This window comes from Melanotaenia boesemani, chromosome 11 (genome assembly GCF_017639745.1).
Source record: "Melanotaenia boesemani isolate fMelBoe1 chromosome 11, fMelBoe1.pri, whole genome shotgun sequence".
NCBI lineage: Eukaryota > Metazoa > Chordata > Actinopteri > Atheriniformes > Melanotaeniidae > Melanotaenia > Melanotaenia boesemani.
Window position 1 is genome coordinate 2,609,976 of NC_055692.1, and position 22,633 is coordinate 2,632,608.

General features: G+C 40.9%; 1 protein-coding gene across 1 annotated transcript; it reads right to left on the reverse strand.

The window, feature by feature from the left end:
• Nucleotides 1–42: 42 nt before the first annotated feature.
• On the reverse strand, nucleotides 43–18,821 carry nelfb (negative elongation factor complex member B). The gene is made up of 13 exons (XM_041998905.1): nucleotides 18,570–18,821; nucleotides 15,933–16,093; nucleotides 15,734–15,833; nucleotides 13,436–13,666; nucleotides 11,961–12,146; nucleotides 11,779–11,891; nucleotides 11,597–11,699; nucleotides 10,626–10,721; nucleotides 8,382–8,524; nucleotides 8,093–8,199; nucleotides 4,517–4,658; nucleotides 2,867–2,975; nucleotides 43–435 (listed from the first exon to the last, which is right to left on the reverse strand). The coding sequence occupies exons 1-13, from the start codon at nucleotides 18,690–18,692 to the stop codon at nucleotides 256–258; spliced, it is 1,794 nt and encodes a 597-aa protein (XP_041854839.1). The 5' UTR covers nucleotides 18,693–18,821; the 3' UTR covers nucleotides 43–255.
• Nucleotides 18,822–22,633: the final 3,812 nt, after the last annotated feature.

The window sequence follows — 22,633 nt, forward strand, 5'->3', positions numbered from 1 at the left end:
AGCAACATATGTGGCCTGGTGCAAAAGAAAACAATTAGCATGTGCAAATAACTGTTTATTTACAGGTTCTTGCAGCTGCTGACAGTTCAGATGTTACAGAGAACCGGAGACATTAAACTTGTTTATGTGGACAAATTCCAGGAATAAAAACTCTTTTTAACACCACCAGAGCTGAAAGACGAACACCTACAGAAGCTAAACGTGAAAAATGAAACAGGTACAACAAACAAACGTGAAACGTCCCGTCTCAAATCCTCAGAGAGGCGTGGTTGGCGTGGAGGAGGAGGAGGTGGTGGTGGTGGTGGTGCTGGTAACGGCTACTGGATGCAGTCCCAGATCCAGAGATGGCGTCTCGTCCGGTGGTGGTGGGCTCTTCTTCTGCGCCTCCAGCTTCTCCGTCAGCTGGGTGTAGAGCTCCTTCAGCGGCTCGCTGCTCTGTGGTCGGACAGCATCAGAAAAGAGTCAGAACCAGAACCATCAACATGGAGGATAAACTGCTCCAAACATCCAGTCTGTACTGGATTTAAACTACGCTTTTAACCAGCCTGTAAGAACTGAAGATTTTAATCCCAGTATAAACCAGTCTGTAGCAGCTTTTAATCCCAATATAAACCAGTCTGTAACAGCTTTTAATCCCAGTATAAACCAGTGTGTAGCAGCTTTTAATCCCAGTATAAACCAGTCTGTAGCAGCTTTTAATCCCAATATAAACCAGTCTGTAACAGCTTTTAATCCCAGTATAAACCAGTGTGTAGCAGCTTTTATTCCCAGTATAAACCAGTGTGTAGCAGCTTTTAATCCCAGTATAAACCAGTCTGTAGCAGCTTTTAATCCCAATATAAACCAGTCTGTAACAGCTTTTAATCCCAGTATAAACCAGTGTGTAGCAGCTTTTATTCCCAGTATAAACCAGTGTGTAGCAGCTTTTAATCCCAGTATAAACCAGTCTGTAGCAGCTTTTAATCCCAGTATAAACCAGTCTGTAGCAGCTTTTAATCCCAATATAAACCAGTCTGTAACAGCTTTTAATCCCAGTATAAACCAGTGTGTAACAGCTTTTAATCCCAGTATAAACCAGTGTGTAGCAGCTTTTAATCCCAGTATAAACCAGTCTGTAACAGCTTTTAATCCCAGTATAAACCAGTCTGTAGCAGCTTTTAATCCCAGTATAAACCAGTCTGTAACAGCTTTTAATCCCAGTATAAACCAGTCTGTAACAGCTTTTAATCCCAGTATAAACCAGTCTGTAACAGCTTTTAATCCCAGTATAAACCAGTGTGTAACAGCTTTTAATCCCAATATAAACCAGTGTGTAGCAGCTTTTAATCCCAGTATAAACCAGTGTGTAACAGCTTTTAATCCCAATATAAACCAGTGTGTAGCAGCTTTTAATCCCAGTATAAACCAGTCTGTAACAGCTTTTAATCCCAGTATAAACCAGTCTGTAGCAGCTTTTAATCCCAGTATAAACCAGTGTGTAGCAGCTTTTAATCCCAGTATAAACCAGTCTGTAACAGCTTTTAATCCCAGTATAAACCAGTGTGTAGCAGCTTTTAATCCCAGTATAAACCAGTCTGTAACAGCTTTTAATCCCAGTATAAACCAGTCTGTAACATCTTTTAATCCCAGTATAAACCAGTCTGTAGCAGCTTTTAATCCCAGTATAAACCAGTGTGTAGCAGCTTTTAATCCCAGTATAAACCAGTCTGTAGCAGCTTTTAATCCCAGTATAAACCAGTCTGTAACATCTTTTAATCCCAGTATAAACCAGTCTGTAGCAGCTTTTAATCCCAGTATAAACCAGTCTGTAACAGTTTTTAATCCCAGTATAAACCAGTCTGTAGCAGCTTTTAATCCCAGTATAAACCAGTCTGTAGCAGCTTTTAATCCCAGTATAAACCAGTCTGTAGCAGCTTTTAATCCCAGTATAAACCAGTCTGTAGCAGCTTTTAATCCCAGTATAAACCAGTCTGTAGCATCTTTTAATCCCAGTATAAACCAGTCTGTAACAGCTTTTAATCCCAGTATAAACCAGTCTGTAGCAGCTTTTAATCCCAGTATAAACCAGTGTGTAGCTGCTTTTAATCCCAGTATAAACCAGTCTGTAGCAGCTTTTAATCCCAGTATAAACCAGTCTGTAGCAGCTTTTAATCCCAGTATAAACCAGTGTGTAGCAGCTTTTAATCCCAGTATAAACCAGTGTGTAGCAGCTTTTAATCCCAGTATAAACCAGTGTGTAGCAGCTTTTAATCCCAGTATAAACCAGTGTGTAGCAGCTTTTAATCCCAGTATAAACCAGTGTGTAGCAGCTGTCAGACTGGGAGGTAAAATGATGTAAAATGAATGTATGAATAGATTTAGCAGCATAAAGGTCGACCAGAAGAAGAAAGCAGAATTTATTACTAACAGAACTTTGTAGAAATAACACACAGATCAACAGTGACCAAACCTTTTCTCATCTCATCGTTCTCTCAATGCGTAGCAGCTTTGAACTCAACTTGGCTGGGGATCGAACCGGTGATCCTCAGGCTACAAGACAACCACACTACCTTGCTGAACCATGCTGCCCCATGAGCAGAAATCTAATCACCACATCTAGCTGATGCCTGGCTCCACTTGTTTGTAAGACCATCCCTACAGTAAAGCACGGTGGAGGTAGCATCATGGTATGAGGACGCTTCTCAGCATGAGAATTTATTATGGGTTACTGAGTACAAACTGAAGGTAGTTAATGAAAACTTTACTAATCTAGAAATCAAATGTTTACAAAATGCTCAGAGGATTAAATATTTTCTAAGTTATCAGCTATTTCTGACTCATCCTGTTTGTTTCCACAGCATCTGCTGGACCTCGAAACAGCACCTACCTGTTTTGGAGGTTCAAGAATTTTCATCAGTGTTTCCAGGTGTGACGGCAGCACTTTGTGGTGGAGGTGCAGCAGCATGCGGAGGGTGTGTCTGTGGACGTTTTCCTTACTGGAAAATATTTAGACAGAATAAAATAAAGTCAACAACACAAGTGAAATGTGAAAATGATGCAGAATGAATTTCTACCTGTGCCAATCACAGGGCAGCTGAACTTCCAACACCTTCTATATCTAAAACCAAGACTTAAAGCAGAAAAAAGGGTCCAACCTGGTAGTAGAAGGTAGACCTGATAAAGTGGATGGCGGGTGTATAACATCTGACGGTTTTTCTTCATTGCTTTGTTTTCCTGGGTAATTTATTCTTGGGATTGATAATGAGTTTGTTTTGTTACCAATAAATAAGGGAAATGGTGCATTTTCATTTCATTGTTTGGTCTCTATTTGGTTTCTAACATGAGTTAATAACAAGTGGGGGCTTGTCCGGGATCTAGGAATCTTTTTCTTTTACTTTTTTTTGCCTTGTCCTGTCCAGCATGGTGGCAGCAGAATGATGGTCTGGCTGAACAAATTAGCTTTACCAGAGCAGCTTTATGGGCATAAAGCCCCTCTAAATAATTTAATTATTATTCTTTATTTTTCATTTTGTTTATCACTGATTTTACATATTTCTGCTGGACCTGACAAGAAGTTTGTGGATGGGGTTGAGGGTAAATTAAAGAGAAAAAGAGTAAAGAGATAAAAGAGAAGAGGATATACCAGATATAAGGTAAAAGCATCAGCTGTTCAATCTTAGCAGAAAAAAAAGACGACCAGCTGCTACACCTGTAAGGAAACCGAAAAACAAAAACACCTGCAACATCTTAAAAAAAAACTTAACTGACAATCACCAGAAGCACCTATAAGAAAAGAGACAAGCTGTAGAAAAAGTCATTAATCACAAAAACATTAGACCCAGGAGACCAGCCGCCCACCAAGAGCATGTATCCCAGCCAGCCCGCCACCAGGATGACCACGCATCCGCCCAGAGGGCGGCGGAGGAAGGCCCCAGCCAGAGCGCCCCGGAGCCTCGGAGCACGGGCCCCAGGAAGCCAGGACGGCCTTTCAGAGGCCTTCCCCAATGCCTAGGAGGACCAGGTCTCCCTGGACAGCCACCTAACACGGGCCAGCACCCACCCACGTCAGGCACAGTCAGGCCCCTGGGAACCAGGGCATTGTGGGAAACTTAAAACCAAAAATGAGAAGATTTCACCACAATGTCACCAGTCAACACGGTGTCTGGTAGCAGCCTCTACTTGTCTCTGTCCTGGTGAGATCCACAGCTATGAACCTTTTTGGAAGGCTTAAAAACCATCTGCGTAACTGGACATGGTGTTTGGTGTTTTAGTTTGTTGTTTGTGCATACTGATGTTACAGCTGTTGTCTCAGGTAAACTCCCCAGCTGGATGGTTTTTAAAAATCACTGAGCACTACTGCGAAGACGGGGGTTGAGTTAATCCATCCAGGAAAGTGTGGCCTTCATCCACAGAGTGTTGCCGTGTTTTCTTGTAGCTCGTGTAGCTAGCAGAGTGGACGGTGTTTCACATTGTAGAATTTCAGTTTTTTTTATTTTTACTAACATCAAACAAGTTAAAAGCAAACAGGTAAACCCACCTGGAAAACGAAGTTAGAAGAAAAGCATCGAACACAACCGAACAAAACTCCTCTGATCCAAACTCATCAGACAGAAGGGTGAGGTGCCCCGTCAGCAGGTGGAGGAAGATGTCGCTGAAGGCCATGTCGTTGTAGGTCTCCACTGTGGGGGGACGGGGGCGTTAGTACCAGCAAATCAGCCTGGTTATTATAACTAGGTAGTAAAATATTAAGTTTGAGACTCTAAAGAGGAGAAAAGTTTAAATGGATTAAATTCCTTCGACTTTTACATTTAAAATATTTACAGTCTCATAATTATGAGAGTTAAAGTTACAGTTATGAGATAAAAAAACTAAATTACAAGATTAAATTAATGATGAATTTTTATATTCTCATACTTATGAGATGCTTTATCTATGTTTAATTTACAAATGGCATAAATGGGCTTCCGTAGTTTACACCAGATCCTGATTTAATTTAAACAAATATTTCTTATCATTCTGATTTCTTTGCCATGATGTGGACATTTTAAAGCTTAGCATCCAGAACGGGGTCAATTCGGTCTGTTTTAGTCTATTTTGTTTAAATTTCTGATTAAGTTCAGGAAGAAAATCAGATTATTGTGATTTTAATGAATTCTGTTTTAATGAAATCAGCTCTGGTATCGTGTTATATTGACCTCTGGATCCTGGATAAAAATTAAATCGTGTCGAATTAGTGACATAAGCCAAAGCTTCATCGCTATAATACTGTAACATGATCAAACATGAGATTTACGCCCCTGGTAGCTTCTGACCTTCTTTTCTTATAAAAATATCTGGTAGAATCAAGAAACTACAAGATAACCTGATGCCACCACAAAGACACAAAACACAGCTTTTATTTCCTTTATCTCTTTAACCTCCTATGACCTGACATCACTTTTTTTTTTTGTTTTTTACCATAATATTCAATGTGACTGGAAACCTGTTGTACACAAAGTTACACTGCCATCTAGTGGTGTCAGAAGAGAATTTTTTATTTAAAATTATATTTATATATACTTGAATATAATAAAATATCTATAACATACAAAACAATTATATATATACACACACACACACACACATATATATATATTTTAGAATTCTATTAGTTGGTTACTCCCAAGCCCAGATAGTGAGAGGAAATTTAAAATGCAAGTGAAACTAAGACTCTTTTTAAATAACATCATTTTTCTATGTAAATTTGTTATAAATAGCATCAGCTGACGTACATGTAGAAGTAAACAAGTAAATGTTTTAAAGTCGAGTTCCTCAAAAGGAGGAAGGAATTGATTCTTATTAAGTGGAAGTAAAATTACTGGCAGTATTTTAATTTTCTTCTTCTTCTAATAAGTTTCGATGCTCAGGTCAAACATAGAGTTCAGTCTGAGTTTTTCGGGTAAATCAGCTGATTTCTTCCAGATGAGACTCAGATCTGTGCAGAAAGACTGATCACTGTGCTTCTCCCCTTCACTGACCTCCTGTTGGATTCATTTCTAAATCTTCCTGCTCACCTGCAAAGCCTTCAACGTCCCGACATTCATCTCCGGCTGATTAATTAGAGGCTTTGTAATTAATTAATATAATTAAGTGCATTTTAACCACATAACAATATTTGTCCCAAAAGCAACATTTTTAAATTTAAATGTATTTTAGTGGGCGACTGAACAGACATTATTATAAATAGTTATTATACATTATTATACTTTAAAGACCCTCTTTAACCGTAGCCTTCAGTCTGGATGTGTCCCTACCCGGTGGAAAACCTCGTGCCTTGTCATGCCCCAGTTACTCAGGGGAAAGCTTGTGAGGTTGGGGGTGGGTCCTCTTTTTATCACCTGGATACATAGTTATCTCACTCGGAGGTCACAGTTCGTTCGGCTGGGAAAGTTTGTCTCACAAACCTTGGAGAGTAATACCGGGGCACCACAGGGGACTATTCTTTCGCCGTTCTTATACACTGCTGACTTTACATATAGATCAGCAGCGTGCCACGTACAGAAGTACTCTGATGACACCGCTGTCATGACATGTATGAAGAATGGGGACGAGGGCGAGTACAGGGAACTCATTGCTGAATTCACCACCTGGAGCAGGGACAATGGTCTTATTCTTAAGATAACAAAAACTTAGGAAATGATTATTGATTTCTCCAGGAAGCCCTCTCATCAACCTGTCACCATTAACGGGGAGGACATTGAGGTGGTCAGCACCTATAAGTATCTGGGTATACACAAACTGGACTGGTCAGCACATGCACGTGCCGTGTATAAGAAGGGACAGAGCAGACTGTTTTTCCTGAGGAGGCTCAGGGCTTTTGACGTATGCAGTGAAATGTTGCACATTTTTTATCAGTCTGTGGTGGTGAGTGCTGTCTTCTTTGGGATTGTATGCTGGGGCAGCAGTGTGACCACAAGGGATGGCAATCGGCTGGACAAGCTGATTAACAAGTGTGTTTCGGTGATGGGAAGGAAAGTGGACTCTGTGGGAGCTGTGCTGGAGGAGGATGATGGCACTAATGCAGGGCATTCTGAGCAATACCAAGCATCCACTGCATGTCGCAATAACAAACCAGCGGAGTAACCGTAGCAACAGGCTGCTCTCGCTGCGCTGCAGGACAGAATGTTTTAAAAAGTCGTTCATTCCTTCAGCTATTAGGCTGTTCAACTGATATGTCTGAACCGATTACTGTTTTATCTGTGCATTGTATTTGTACACTTTTAATACTCATTTATGTGTGTGCGTGGTTTTGGTGATTGTGTTTGCTGCCGGACACCTGAATTTACCCTTTGGGGATTAATAAGGTTTTTATCTCTCTATCTATCCATCTATCTATCCATCTATCCATCTATCCATCTATCTATCTATCTATCCATCTATCCATCTATCTATCCATCTATCCATCTATCCATCTATCCATCTATCTATCTATCCATCTATCCATCTATCCATCTATCCATCTATCTATCTATCCATCTATCTATCTATCTATCCATCTATCCATCTATCCATCTATCTATCCATCTATCTATCCATCTATCTATCCATCTATCTATATCTATCTATATTTATTATAAACTCAAGTTTTAGTAATGTCTAGAAAGATGCATTTAATTGCATTTCAACTGAAAACAGCAGAAAAAGAAATAGAAAATATTCCAAAATGAACAGAGCTAAAGTTCATTTTAAGTCCTTTAACCAGCAGCTGCAGTTGTTCTCCGATAGGAGTCAACAGCATGTTACAGAACTTTAACTTTCTACATGTTTTCCTCCACACGCTTCATTAATATGTGCCGGTAAGCCCGGATGGGCTCATCCAGCAGCAGCTTCCAGTCTGGTCCTGGAGCAGAGGGAACGTCTCCGGATCCGGATCTGGAAGCTACTGGATGGGGGGGAGACCGGAGGAAGGGGACGGGGCGGAAGCTGCTCACTGAGAAGTTTTGTAATTAATCGTAATTAACGCTTTAAGTCCCACCACTAATACATACATATATCCACCTGTTTCTACAGTTTAACTGCGAACTTCATCTCCTCTTTAGGACATTGCAGGACTCTGAATGTGTTCCAGTCTCACCCAGAGCAGGCAGCAGCCTCTGTAAGGCGTTCTTGTTCCTCAGCTTGGCGATGTGGAGGACGTAGTAGAGACCCATCTCACAGGCCACTCTGTTGTCCTGCAGGTATCTGAGGAGGACAGCACGACTGTCCTCAGTACGGCATGTTTTAGGATTTACAGCAACCATTTCATGTTCCACAAATCGCCTTCAGAGGTTATTTTCACAGAAATATGAGGAACGGTTTCATTATCAGGAAGAATGTACGGATGAAAAGCAGCTTCCACTGTTAACCCGTCTGCAGCGTTTTACCTGTTGAAGGTGTCTGGCAGGGTGGTGGGGTACATCAGCGAGCTCTTCTCTTCGCTGGGAAGCTTCTGCTCCACGGTGAAAGTGTGATCGTCAACAACCACCGACATCATCGCCGGCAGGAAGCGGGTCACCACCTCCAAATCCTGCAGAAGGGGAGAAAGAAAAACCAAGAAAACTGTGAGAAACTTCAGAGAGCTGACGTTGTTCTAACACCCACTAAGTCCACAGCCAAGAGTCTAAATGAGCCACAGAGACGGATTTATCCGATCACTCGCTCACTGACAGCGTTGTCCTCTGGAGATGAAACAGAAAAAAACTGGAACTTGAAAACTACAAAAAACCTGTTTAAACAATAAATTAGCCAAACCTGAAGTTGATCAGACTAGCAGTACAAAGAATGTCCACTAGGTGGAGACGTGAGACTCTTACGGCCCATTTAAGCTCGACGCAGAAGACAGATACACAGATGGACGGACACGCAAATGGACGGATACGTAGACGGATGGACACGCAGACGGACGGACACGCAAACGGGCACGCAGACGGTTACACAAACAGACGGACGGATACGCAGACGGACGGACACGCAGACGGACGGACACGCAAACTGGCACGCAGACGGTTACACAAACAGACGGACGGACACGCGGACGGTCACGCAGACGGACACGCAGACGGACACGCAGACGGACGGATACGCAAACGGGCACGCAGACGGTTACACAAACAGACGGACGGACACGCAGACGGTTACACAAACAGACGGACGGACACGCAGACGGACGGACACGCAGACGGACGGACACGCAAACGGGCACGCAGACGGTTACACAAACAGACGGACGGACACGCAGACGGACGGACACGCAAACGGGCACGCGGACGGTCACGCAGACGGACACGCAGACGGACGGATACGCAAACGGGCACGCAGACGGTTACACAAACAGACGGACGGGCACGCAGACGGTTACACAAACAGACGGACAGACACGCAGACGGACGGACACGCAGACGGACGGACACGCAAACGGGCACGCAGACGGTTACACAAACAGACGGACGGACACGCAGACGGACGGACACGCAAACGGGCACGCGGACGGTCACGCAGACGGACGGATACGCAAACGGGCACGCAGACGGTTACACAAACAGACAGACGGACACGCAAACGGGCACGCAGACGGTTACACAAACAGACGGACGGACACGCAGACGGACGGACACGCAAACGGGCACGCAGACGGACGGATACGCAGACGGACGGACACGCAAACGGTAACGCAGACGGACATGCAGACGGACGGACACGCAAACGGGCACGCAGACGGACGGATACGCAGACGGACGGATACGCAGACGGGCACGCAGATGGGCACGCAGACGGATGGACACGCAGACGGGCGGACACGCAGACGGGCACGCAGATGGGCACGCAGACGGATGGACACGCAGACAGGCAGACGGGCAGTTACGCAGACGGACAGTTTCATCCGTCTTCTGCGTCGGTTCCACAAGTAACTTGGTCTGTTTTAAGGGAGCTCAGCTATCCATCGCATGACGCAGAAGACGGAGCAATACCACCGGAAATCACGGGGGCAGTGCTGAGCAGAATAGCTGACATGCTACCAGGGAAAGAAACAAACCAAAGAAGAAGAAGAGAACAAAAAAGAAGAAGAATGAAGACAAACAACCACTGTAGAAACTGTGTGAGCTTTTGAAGAGTCTGTATGTGAGTGTTTAGGACATGTTGTGCAGTTAGAAACAACTAACAACGCGTTACAGCTGCCCAACGGTGCCTGAAACCAAAGTCAGCTCGGGGGAGTGAACTTTGAACTCAGCACTGCCCCCTACTGGAGAAATGTACTTAACAAGCATGGCAACGTTAAAGAAGCATGGAAGTACGAGGACGGAGACGTATGACCACGTTTGAAACGGACGTCACTATTTACGTACGTAAGGGAGCAGAAATGGACCTTTAGACTGAAACGTAAACTCATTTCAGAATATTTTAACAGAAGAAATAACGGGTCCAAGCTTTGCCCGGTCTCATCTCAAGAGAAGAATATGTCCTAAAAGAGACGGTGAAGGCAGCAGCCGAAGCAGCCAACACAGTAAAAAATAGACTGGAAAGAACAGATTTTTATTTATTCTAAACCCTTTAAACTTGCAATTACTTCTAGATAGAAACAAAAAATAATAAAACATGAACATAACTAAAAGGTCTGATCCTGAACGCACCAGACGAGGCTCTTTGAAGACCTGGCTGTCAATCATGTCCCACGCTCCCTGACCCAGAGACAGCATCCTCAGCAGCAGCATCAGGTCCGGACTGTCCTGTTACCAAAACACACCAAAAACCACCAAAAACCGCTGACTTTCCGGATAAAACTAAGGATAATAAAGTAAAAAACTAAACTAAAATATTAAATGAACAAATAAAGAAATGAACACGTTCACAAATAAAAATAATAAAATAAGACTAAATATAATTAATCAAAACAAACATTGAAATTAATTCAATTAAAATAAATTTAAAGAAAACAAAATTAAACAAAAAATAGATTAAAATTAAGCAAAAACAAAATTAATTGAATGAAAATAAAATCTAAAATAAAACATTTTTTTAGTTTGATTTAAAAACATCATTCTGTATAAAGAAACGAGGGAACTCTCTCACACAGCGATGCTGAAGACATAAAACAAACACAATTAATCCGAACCACAGAATATTACATGAACTGTATGAATATAATGTGACTGTGAGGGGACTACATTCGTAATCTGATCAGACTTATTTGGGCTTAATTATGAGGAAGTGGAGACGACAACATTTTAAGTCCATCCAGTCTGATTATATCAAACTAACTTACTGACAGCAGCTGATCGTTTAAATGGGATTTATACTTTTTCCTTTATTAGAAAGCTTTCTACAAACTAAAGTGGCTCTTTATTGATCCTTCTGTGGTACAAAGTGCTGTCTTAATTCTATTAAAGGTCTGGAAATACACTTTCAAACGACTGACTGATGGCTTGAAAATACAATATGAGAGCATTTAACCGGTCTAACCCCCGCATGGTGGGGTTATTATTTACTGGTTTTATTTAGAACATTTCCTCCTCCTTTATATTTGTGACTTCTGAAGTTTAATTGAATTCATTTTCTTTGCTTCCAGCCAACCAGTGCACGTTTTCCTGGAAGCTTTACTCACTCTGGGCAAAGCGTCCTGACTCAGCAGCTCTTGCAGGTTCCTCATTATACTGAGGACCAGGGTGTTGCAGGCGAACGGGTCACACAGGATCATGGACAGGTCCCTGAAAGCAGCAAATTCATTCATTCACACACACTCATCACAGATCAACGGCCGGACTGATGGAATCAAACCGCCGTTACCCCAGCACTTGCTCCTGTCCCTTCTTCACCCCATCCAGGAACCCCTGCAGCTCTCTGGCTCGCTTCCCGTCCACAAACTTCTCCCGAATGCAGGCGTCCAAACACCAGGTGAACTGTTGGAGTGCACGACGTTAACAAAACGAGACAAATCTGGCAGCGGACCTCCGCTGTTCTGAGCTCACCTTGTGGCAGGGGTCCACGGAGCAGATCTCGCTGATGTCCAGGTCGTGGAGCGACATCAGCAGCTCGGCTCTCAGCGTGCAGTAGTGCACGTTTCGTGTTCGCAGGAAGAGCGTTCGTAAGAACTGCAGCACCATGTCGTACAGCTTCACGTTTTTCCCGATCATCTGGGTCAGTTTTAAAACCACCTACGACACCGGGGCGAGAGGAGCCATCAAACCACAACAGAACCACATCTGGGACTTTATTCTGTCACCAGCAGACTTCCACACATCCTAGAAAAGGACTCGACAAAGAGGCAAAAATACAAATAAACAGTCAGTCAATGTTGGTCAAGCAAAGGAGGCAGCAGCAGGAACGGACAGAAGACTCAGACAATATAACTGGACTAGGGCTGCAACTAATAACTATTCTGATGGTCGATTAGTCACCAACTATTAAAACGACTAGTCGACCAATCAGATTATGTATCTCACGATTATTATATATGGATCTTATTTCACTTTCAGCTTTGAAATCTTGGATGAGGTTGTTAAGTAAGTCCGATGTGCCTCCTCTTTAAATGTTCGAGCATAGCAGATGTACTTCCGTGGTACACAAGGTCCGCTTAACAAATCTCACATGTATTTAATTTATTTTGTAAGTTTAACGTGAAGTTATCCCAGACTTTTAACGTTCTCCGCCGCGGTTTTCCTCCCTGGTCCGACACCATATTTTCCCCTGGCAGACTTTATGGCGCATGTGCAACTCTCAGCAGAGATAAAAAAAGAAGACGATGTCTCACTCTGTAGTTTTTTTTTTTTTTTTTGACGACAATAGTCGACGGCTAAATCCATTGTTGACTATTTTTATTGTCAACTATTGTCGACAACGTCGACTAATCGTTGCAGCCCTAAACTGGACTGTAATCAACTGGACTGAACTGGACTGAACCAGAGGGAACTGGACTAAACTGAACTGGACTTAACTGGACTGAACCGGACTGAACTGATGACATGAAATGAACTGATTAACTGAAATAATTTTAACTGAATAAAACTGAACTGAATATTAAACAAACGCAACTGAAATTAACTGAATGGAATCAAATTAAACTAATGGAACTGAATTGAGCTTAAATAACACAATAAACATAATAAAATTAATTTAATTGAACTGAAATTACATAAAAAGCTAAAATGTAATGAAATTAAATTAAGTGAACTGAATTTAACTTAAAAAACATACAATGAATCAAAGTGAATTGATTTGAATTGAACTAAACTGGCATAATAGCTGCAGGGAGGCTAATAAAGATACTTTGACTTTAACACTGAATTTAAATTAACTGAATTTAAATTAAATTAACAAACCTAAATGAAATAACAAGACCCTAAATTAAATGTATGAATGGAAAGGAAATTAAATTAGCTGAATCATAACTGAAATTACATGAAATGAACTGGAGTGAATTGATTAAACTAAAAAAACGACTCACCTCGCCTTGTCTTCGTGTTTTCGGAGAAGGGCTGAAGAAATTGTGAAGGATGGAAAGGTCGCTGCTGAACAGAGCTGATTCCTTCTCCACAATGTACTGCTTCAGGAGCGGAGACACCTCGTCCCCGAACAGAGCCTGGTTGTCCTGCCAGATCTGCCGTTTCACCTCCACAGCACACACCTTGTACAGCTCCTTGTCCGCCATCACCATCTTCAGCTTCTTCTCTGGTACCTGCAGAACGAGATGAAGACTGAACCTTTTGGATTTTATTTCCCTCTGCAAACATCATTTTAGAATCTAGGTCCAACATTTTACTGAAAACCTCCCACAAAGCAGATAAAGGCAAATGAAAACATTCAATTTATCTCCACTGTCAGAACGTTCAACTTTCAAGCATGTTTGTTCTTTCAAAAACAAAACTAATACCAAATGTCAACTTTAGAGAATTGTGTAATTATAGCTGGAGTCCATCTGATGTCAGTTTTCTGATGCAGACAGACAGGTATCAGTGTACCACACGACATAAACCAGCAACTGGCGTTTATGTGAAAGTGGTCTCATCCCAGTTTAAGCAGGTGGAAGGTGCCAGTGTGACTGAATACAAAGGAAACGGCCTATTTTAAACTTCAAATTTGAGCAGAAATACTTTGTTTAAAGAGTTTCAGGGAAGATATAAAGCACCTTTCAGAAGATTTAGAGTTACCAAAGACCTCCTCATGGCCTAACCGATAAGACATAAGGAAATATGTTTTTTGCATGTGATGATTATAATATTAATACACTGTCCTGCTAATATTTTACACATGGATCTCCATGGAGACAGTTCTCTCAAAAAGGACACTACCTGATATCATTACAACAGCATCAACAGTTTATAACCGACTCCTGTCTCTTATGACTTATCTTGTTAGATCTCAGTGCTGCTTTAGACTGGTTTAAATCATATTTATCTGACAGATTTCAGTTTCTATTTCTTCCTCACACACCAGAGTAAAGAATGAAGTTCCTCAGGGTTCTGTATTAGAACAATACTTTTTACATTATACATGCTTCCATTAAGTAATTTTATTAGATAACATGGTATAGATCAGGGCTACTCAATTCGGTCCTACGAGGGCCGCAATCCAGCAGGTTTTCCATGTATCCCTGCACCAACACACCTGAGTCAAATTAGGTGGCTCTAACAGCCAATCAGGTTCTACACAATAACTCATTAATTTGACTCAGGTGTGTTGGTGCAGGGATACATGGAAAACCTGCTGGATTGCGGTCCTCGTAGGACCGAATTGAGTAGCCCTGGTATAGATGTTCGACTCTATGCAGATGATACTCAGATATTCATTCATCAGGCTTCTCCATAAAGCCAGATGAAACCAGTTTGTTAGATTACAAAGATGTCTTTATGTCTGATGTATTCGTGGAGCTTGGAGGTTTATATGTCTTTAGGACATAAAGACATGGATGACTCCGAGTTTTATCTTTCTAAACTCAGACAGACTGTGACTGCTGTCTTTGAATTTGAGGACCTCAGGAAGACTCTGTCTAGTTATGAAATTACTCTGGATGACATTACCTTAGCTTCCAGTACTACAGTTCTGTAGTTCTGTACCAGGATCTGTCCTTTAACTCAAATATAAAACAGGTTTCTAGGACTACCTTCTTTCACCTATGTAATATTCCCAAAATGAGGAGCATCCTGTATCAGAGTGATGCAAAAAAACTAGACCATGGATTTCTTACTTCCAGATTGAACAACTGTAATTCCTGATTTTTGTTCGGTCCTAGAAATGTTCTAAAAAGTCTCCATCTGATCCAAAATGCTGCAGCAAGGGTTCTGATGAGAATTATCATCAGAAATCATATTTCTCTAGTTTTAGTTTCAGCATTTATCCCTGGCATAGACTTATGCTGCTTGTTGACCCCTTCTTCCAGTCTTCTCCACTTCAACCCAGTCCAGGACGATGTCGTCCTTCCTGGTTCTGGTTCTGATGGAGGTTTTTCTTCCTGGTTAGGATGGAGGTTTTTCTCTCCACTGTCTCCTTGTGCAGCTCAGGATGGAGGATTGAATCAAAGAGAAGATTTGATCCAATCCCTTGGTTCCTTAGCTCGGACATTATTTTATGAACTGGTTTATATGAACACAGTTATTATAAATTTGTTTAATTGTTTCACAATTAATAGGCTTGAATTGATGATGTTGTTAAATACCTTGAGATGATTTTATGAACTGGCACAACATCAATAAAGCTGAACAGAATTTGAGTAAAAGAACTGCAGTATTCTGATATAAACACTTGCCTTGGGCAGATACTTCAGCACCTGCATCACCACCGGCTGGATGGACGGCATTTTCACCAGTGGAAAGCTTTTCTCCAGCAGCTCTTCCAGCTTTTTGTACCTGTAAAAGCATGGAAGAAAAAACGAGAAAAACATGTTTGCGCCACAGCTGGATGATTCAGAAAACATCAGTCAAAGTAAACAACAAGCAATCACTCGCCTGTCTTCTTCCTTTCCCTCTGCGATGATGGCAACGCGCTCCATCAGCTTTTCCCGGAGCTCATCAAAGACGGATTGGTGGAACTCCAGCCGAGGCGTCCCGTGGAGGTCAAGGAAGGGAAGGGCGGACTGGAGCGTTGGCAGCAGGATGCCGTTTTCCATCTGCAGTCACACAATCATCAAGGACTCATCAAGGTTTAGCTCCGACAACTGAAAGACGACTGAATACTTCCGATTTCTCACTGACTGATGTCTGAGAAAACACCTCACTTACATATAACTGGTCTAATTAATTAATTTTACAGGTTTGTTAGGTTATTTGCTGCACATAAATATTTATTTATTAATAAATCAATCAATCAATCAATAAATAAATAAGTAAATAAATAAATAGTTCCTATTTAATAACAACAACATTATGTGACTGATGGTCCACCTGACATGAATTCCAGTTCATTTTGATCTGTCCAAGCCTTATACTCCCAGATGGGAATACAAAGCATAAGTCTAATGTCATTTATTTTATTACCTTCAAATACCCCGCAGGCAGCATCACCTTTTGTTTCGTAGAAAAACATGCTGTGCTATCATTTAGTCACAATTAGATATTCTCTAAAATACTTTTACATTCTTAGATTTAAAATTTATCATTAAAAATCTTGAATTTTTTGTCTCCAACTCTCTGTTGTAATTCAGAAAATGGCTTTGTTAACAGAAATTAATCACCAGATACTTGTTTAAAATGACCTATTATTATGTGTTATTGGCACAGCACACCTGTCACAATAACGCATAACAAAGTTATTACTGGAGAGAAGGAGTACAGAAACTGCCAGACATTTAGAACTGCTTCAGTATGCAGACGTTTCATAATGAAAGTTGGCCTAAAGTAGCTCACTTATTGGAGCCTCCAGGTTTATAAGAAAATGTGGAATGTGCTGATGATTTAACTTTAAAGTTGGACCGATTAAACAAATGGATTCCTAAAGAAAAACAACATGCAGTGAACCTTAATATTTTATCTTTAGGCCTGCCCCCAACAAACAATTACCCACAAAGCCCTTCAAAATCCCCAATTTCTGCTCTGTAGAGGATCATGTGGCAAGCCCAGGTAAAGGTAGCGGCAGCATCAGCTGCCTGGCTCTCTGACATAACTCTTTCAAGAGATCTGAGGCTCTCCTGGGAGCAGCTGTGCATACATGGGGATCAGAAGATGAAGACAGACCTATCAGCTGAACCACAACAACAACAACAACACTAATAATTAGGGCTAGGCGATTAATCGATTAAATCGATAAATCGAATTTTGCATTTCTGGAGATTTATTTTTATGAAAATCGGGATTTTTTTTCCATAGTTAGTTAGCAGCAGACTTAGTCCTCCCTCCACACCAGAACGGTGTTTGTCTGACAGATTTTCAGTAAAGTGACCCTTCACTCACGCCTGGGATTTAGCTGTGCGTATAACTGCAGGGAGAAATGCTGCTCTCTATGAGATGCAGAAATCAACTTAACCCACAAACTCTAGTTAAGAGACAACCTTCATCAGGGGAATTATTTCTGCAGTGGATCCTGTATGATAAGGATCCAGATGGAAAGAGATCACGGATGCATTGTGTCGCATATTTCTATGTAAGATATGAAGTCGTTTATATGATGGAAAAGCTATGACATTATATGCATTATTTTTGCTGGCATTCATCTATATAAACAAGTAAATGTTTTTAATAAGTTTATGTTTGTAAAAGAAAAGAAAAAAAATCGATTAAAATTGGAAATTGGATTTGGTTATAAAAAATCTGAGATTTTATTTTTAGGTCATATCGCCCAGCCCTACTACTACTACTACTACTAATAATAATAATAATAATAATAATAAATCATTCACACTGGATGCCAGGACTGCCTTGTTTAAGTTTTTGTGATGTGTGAAGTTTGACCCTGAGTGGATCATAAACATGAGGGTTATAACAACTTCAAAGACTCCACAACTAAATTAAAGTGGTGAACCTTTCAGTTTTACTCACTGGACCAAACGACTTGGGATTTTAGGTCTTGAAACATTAAAGTCTGACAAATTTCAGGTTGTGGTGAATAATAAACATGAGGAGGATTTGTAGTCGAGTAGTTCTGCATCAGACCCATGGGTGACAGCCACCCCCATACACACACACAATACAAAACTAAAAAAATAAATAAAAACTAACCCCTCTACCATTGCATGCAAATTTGGCAAAGACATGAGCAAATATGTTTTCTAATATTAATCACAGACACACTGTCCTGCTCATGTTTTACACATGGGTCTCCATGGAGACAGTTCTCTCAAAAAGGACACTACCTGATATCATTACAACAGCATCAACAGTTGATTTCTCAATCGAAGATGGAATTAGTTCCTTGCTTCGTAGATATATATATATATATATATATATATATATATATATATATATATATATATATATATATATCAACAGTGCCTCAATGAAAATAATCTACTCGCTAAAACACCTGAAAAAGGTCCATTTATACCGTCTGACATGCACAGATGCTTATAACACTCCTCTAAATTAACAAACATTATAATTCACAAATACAAGCTGATTAGCAAAGACATTTTCCATTGATTGTGTGGATACCTGAAACTGGTCTATAGCTTTCAGAGGCTCCGTGCAGTTGGTGAGAGTTTCTTTCAGATCCTCTCCGTTAGATATCCCGAGCTCAGGAAGCCCCGCGAACATCTTAGCTTCGCGTTTAATCATCAACTTGGTTTTTTATGTCTGAATAAAGTAAGCAACGTGAACTCAGCTGCAGAAAACACTATTGTTTTCTTCAAATCACACAGCAAATGCTCTCCGCTGTCAGAGAAAACTTCCTGTGTGGTAGCTTTGTAAACAGTCCCTCTGAAACACGAGCAGCGGAAAGGTTCCGCACTAGACGGGAGTCATCAAACACCTGTTATTTTTCTGTTCTTTCTTCTTCTTTTTTTATTGTTGTTGTTGTTCTATTAACCTCTTAAGGCACAATCACTTTTTTACATGCATTTTTTATTTCTCTTTGTTATTTGGGCTTGTTTTAACCCAATTAGAGTAAAAACCAAGCTTCATATATTGATATTATGTACTTTTAGAGAAAAATGATATCCACATATGTGGACTAATGTTCTGAATTTCCATAAAACACAATTAGGTCAACTTTAGGTAATAGAGTGAAAAAACTCTGTATTTCCACCTTGAACATAGCAGTGTTTCTTCCTGGCTGCTTTTGCATCTATTAAGAACACAAATACCAAATTTTTTAACATGTTTTGATTATCAGAGAGAAAAATAAAACAATCTAAGAAACATTGCATTTTTGCCCATTCTGAACATTTAAACTACTGGATCAGTTTCATGGGTTGATCAGATTGGCAGGTTGGCAGATAATTGTCAAAATTCCACGGTTGTGGTCTTAAGAGCTAAAAAGTGCTGTCCACGTATGTGGCCGCTTAAGCCCTAAGAGGTTAAAGAATTAAGTAAAAGTGAAGTCGTGGTTATATGAAGACAGTGAAGCACAGCAAGTAGGGACGTAAATGTAAATAAAAACAAAATGCAGTAATTAGCTAAAATTCATAAACTAATATTTTACTCCAAGTAGAATAAAAAACATACTAGATGTTGAATCAGAGTTATTTACCATTTCATGTAAAATATGAGCTCATTTTAAATTTAAAAAATATTAACACTTTTGCTTTAACTGTGTGTTGAGTGCATCCTCAGAGGCTCCCAGAGAACAGGTTGCTGTCCTGGAAACACCTGGAACCTGCATCCTGGAAAACAGGTATCTTCCTGAACTATTACACATACACGTACATTACACGTACTGTCCTTACACACACGGTCCTGAAACTGGATATATTTTACTAAAACCAAATCATCTAAAAAGATTTAATACACATTAATATAAGTGTTTATTTTCTTTCTTGATGTTACGTGGCCGACCTGTTTGGCCTTTGCCATGTTTGTGAGGTGATGGATGGTGACGCTCACTGGGTAACTGCTTTACATGTTTGTCAAGTATAGTAAAAACTTTACTTTAACATAAGATGTAATAAACTTTAGGATAACAAACAGCTGTGATAGTTATTTTCACAAAGGATTCATTTGAAAATGTTGCTGTTTCATGTGTTTTTGTCTTTTTGTTTAACACAGATTGGATGTGATGTGTGCCCAAGATGGAATCACCAAAACTGTCTGAGAAAGACGTTCAGGGGGGAAAAGGGAAAGTTTGTCAGTAAAAATACTGTTTAGGTTTTGTTTAATGGCGGGTTAGTACAGTTCACCTGTTTGGTTAATGGTTACAGGGCGTCAGCTTAATGCATAAATATGAGAAGCTCCTCTGGACCTGGCTTGTTTGACATTAAACATGAAGGTAACTGCATGTGTGGTGTCTGAAACAGAGATTTAGTACAACAACAGATCATCTATAAATTTTTCAGGCCGAGGTTATACAGTAGCACAGTCAGGAAATATGACAGCACTTGTAAAGAAGGATTTTTGGCAGGCAAATGTCACTATTTTGAGGCCTGACTTCACCGTAAAAGGGTTTAGAGTGGATGTAAGGAACTAGTCGGCCAGTAAATTGTAAAATATGTCTTACTTGAATGAACTTTAACCTGCATTTGTGTATTTCAGGGTGAACTGTGTTCACAGACAGAGGTTTCTGGAAGTCTTCCTGAGTCCATGCAGCCTGGTCCCAGCACACAGAGATTCCTCCTGATTCTCTGAATTATCTGATGATATTATACACTGTAGATGGTGGATCTTCAGAGTCTGAGGAATATTTTCTGAAATTGTTCAAGTTTTAGATCCAGTTTGTCTCAGATTGGTGAAGCTCTGTCCATCTTTCCATCTGAGAGACTCTGCCTCTCTGAAATGCTCCTTTTATACCCAGTCATGTTACTGACCTGTTGCCAGGTAACCTGGTTAGTTGTCCAATGCTCCTCCAGGTGTTTCTGGCTTGTACCAGGTACTTTTCCAGCCTTTTGTTGCTCCTGTTCCAACGTTTGTTGCTGCATCAGATTCACTATCAGCTCATATTTTCATCACAGGTGAAATGTCTCCGTTTCATCCTCTGACATGTTGTTCTTCTACTGGGAATAAAAGATGAGTCGACGAGATATATAATCATTGCATTCTTTATTATTTTCATTGCACACAACATCCCACCGTTTTTTGGAAATGGGGTTGTAGATAGGCTGCAGAATTTTAGTTCCTCAAACTGCCCCAGTGAGGAACGCTAAGGTGGCAAAACCTGAACAAATGAATCTGCTATAAACTAAATGTCTGGTACCTTGATGCCATGTAACATAAACATATTGATTTCATTTTCCAAACACTTGGTTTTCTACAATAAAGGGGAAATTTAGAGAAATTGTATAAAAGACAATATAAGAAATATTTATGTTTACGTAAGCCAAGCTGCTTAAGAAAAAAACAAAGCTTAATGCAGACTCCACGAGAAGCGAGAAGTTTTTCTTGTTCTCGAGGTCACAAGAACAAGAACAAAGTTTGTATTGTTCTGGTCATTTACCTCCATATGAAGCTTCGTCTGCGATGGGCGGGGTTACTGCAGGTAGACACGCTACGGTGTCTTTAGGTGTGTTTTTATGTGCAATAAACAGCTGACCGAGGAAGTTCATATTTAAAGGGGTACTGCACCCAAAAATGTGTTTTCTGAGCTGCAAACAACGAAGTATTACTTAATTGTGATGAAAACCACATATACTGTTGAAAAATTTGTATTTGTTTAGTTTATTTTAAAAACAGGATTTCATGGGTAAAAAATGGCTCATAGCTCCCTCTACACCAGAGGTCCCCAACCCTGGTCCTCAGGACCCACTATCCTGCAGGTCTTAGATGTTTCCCTGCTACAACACACCTGATTCAAATTAAAGGGCTCTCTGACAAGCTCTGCACAAGTCTGCTAATGAGCCTTTAATTTGAATCAGGTGTGTTGCACCAGGGAGACATCTAAAACCTACAGGATAGTGGGTCCTGAGGATCAGGATTGGGGACCACTGCTCTACACGGTAAAACTAGGTTATGTTTTTCCTGACATGGAGAGGTTATCTATGTCACAAGAAAAAAAAAAAAAAAAAAAAACCCAGCTCCTCCCTCCAGATGCCGGTAGGCGGGGCCTCACCTTGCAGGCATAGAAAGCCACGCCCACCATCGTGTATGAAGGGATTTGAACTTATCTGGTGTAGATCTGCTAGTTTCAGACTTCTATTCTTTCACAAAGTTTCTGATAAAATATTGCTGCAGTGGGACGGATTTGTGCTTCTGAGGGTGTGAAAGTAACACTGGATTTTATTCTTTACCTGCTGATCCTCATCTGGCGACAGACAGCAGCTCAAATCGTAGCAGCAGCAACTTCCACTTCCTGCAGCTGCCACAACCTGCCGCGAGTCTCCACAGCTTTCCAGAGCTGCTGGAGCTGCTGACAGGCAGCTAACAGGCAGCTAACAGCTAACAGCGCTAACGGCTCACACTGATACATTCAGGACCACCTGGTTCATGTGGAGCTGAGCAGATTCAGGAGGGAAAGTCTTCCACCTCAAAGACGCTCTGTGGCGTTATGAATCTCACTTTCCATCCTGCCAGTGAGCTGAGCTGCTGTCTGTCAATCATTTCTACCTGTGTATCCCGACCCGCCCACTCTC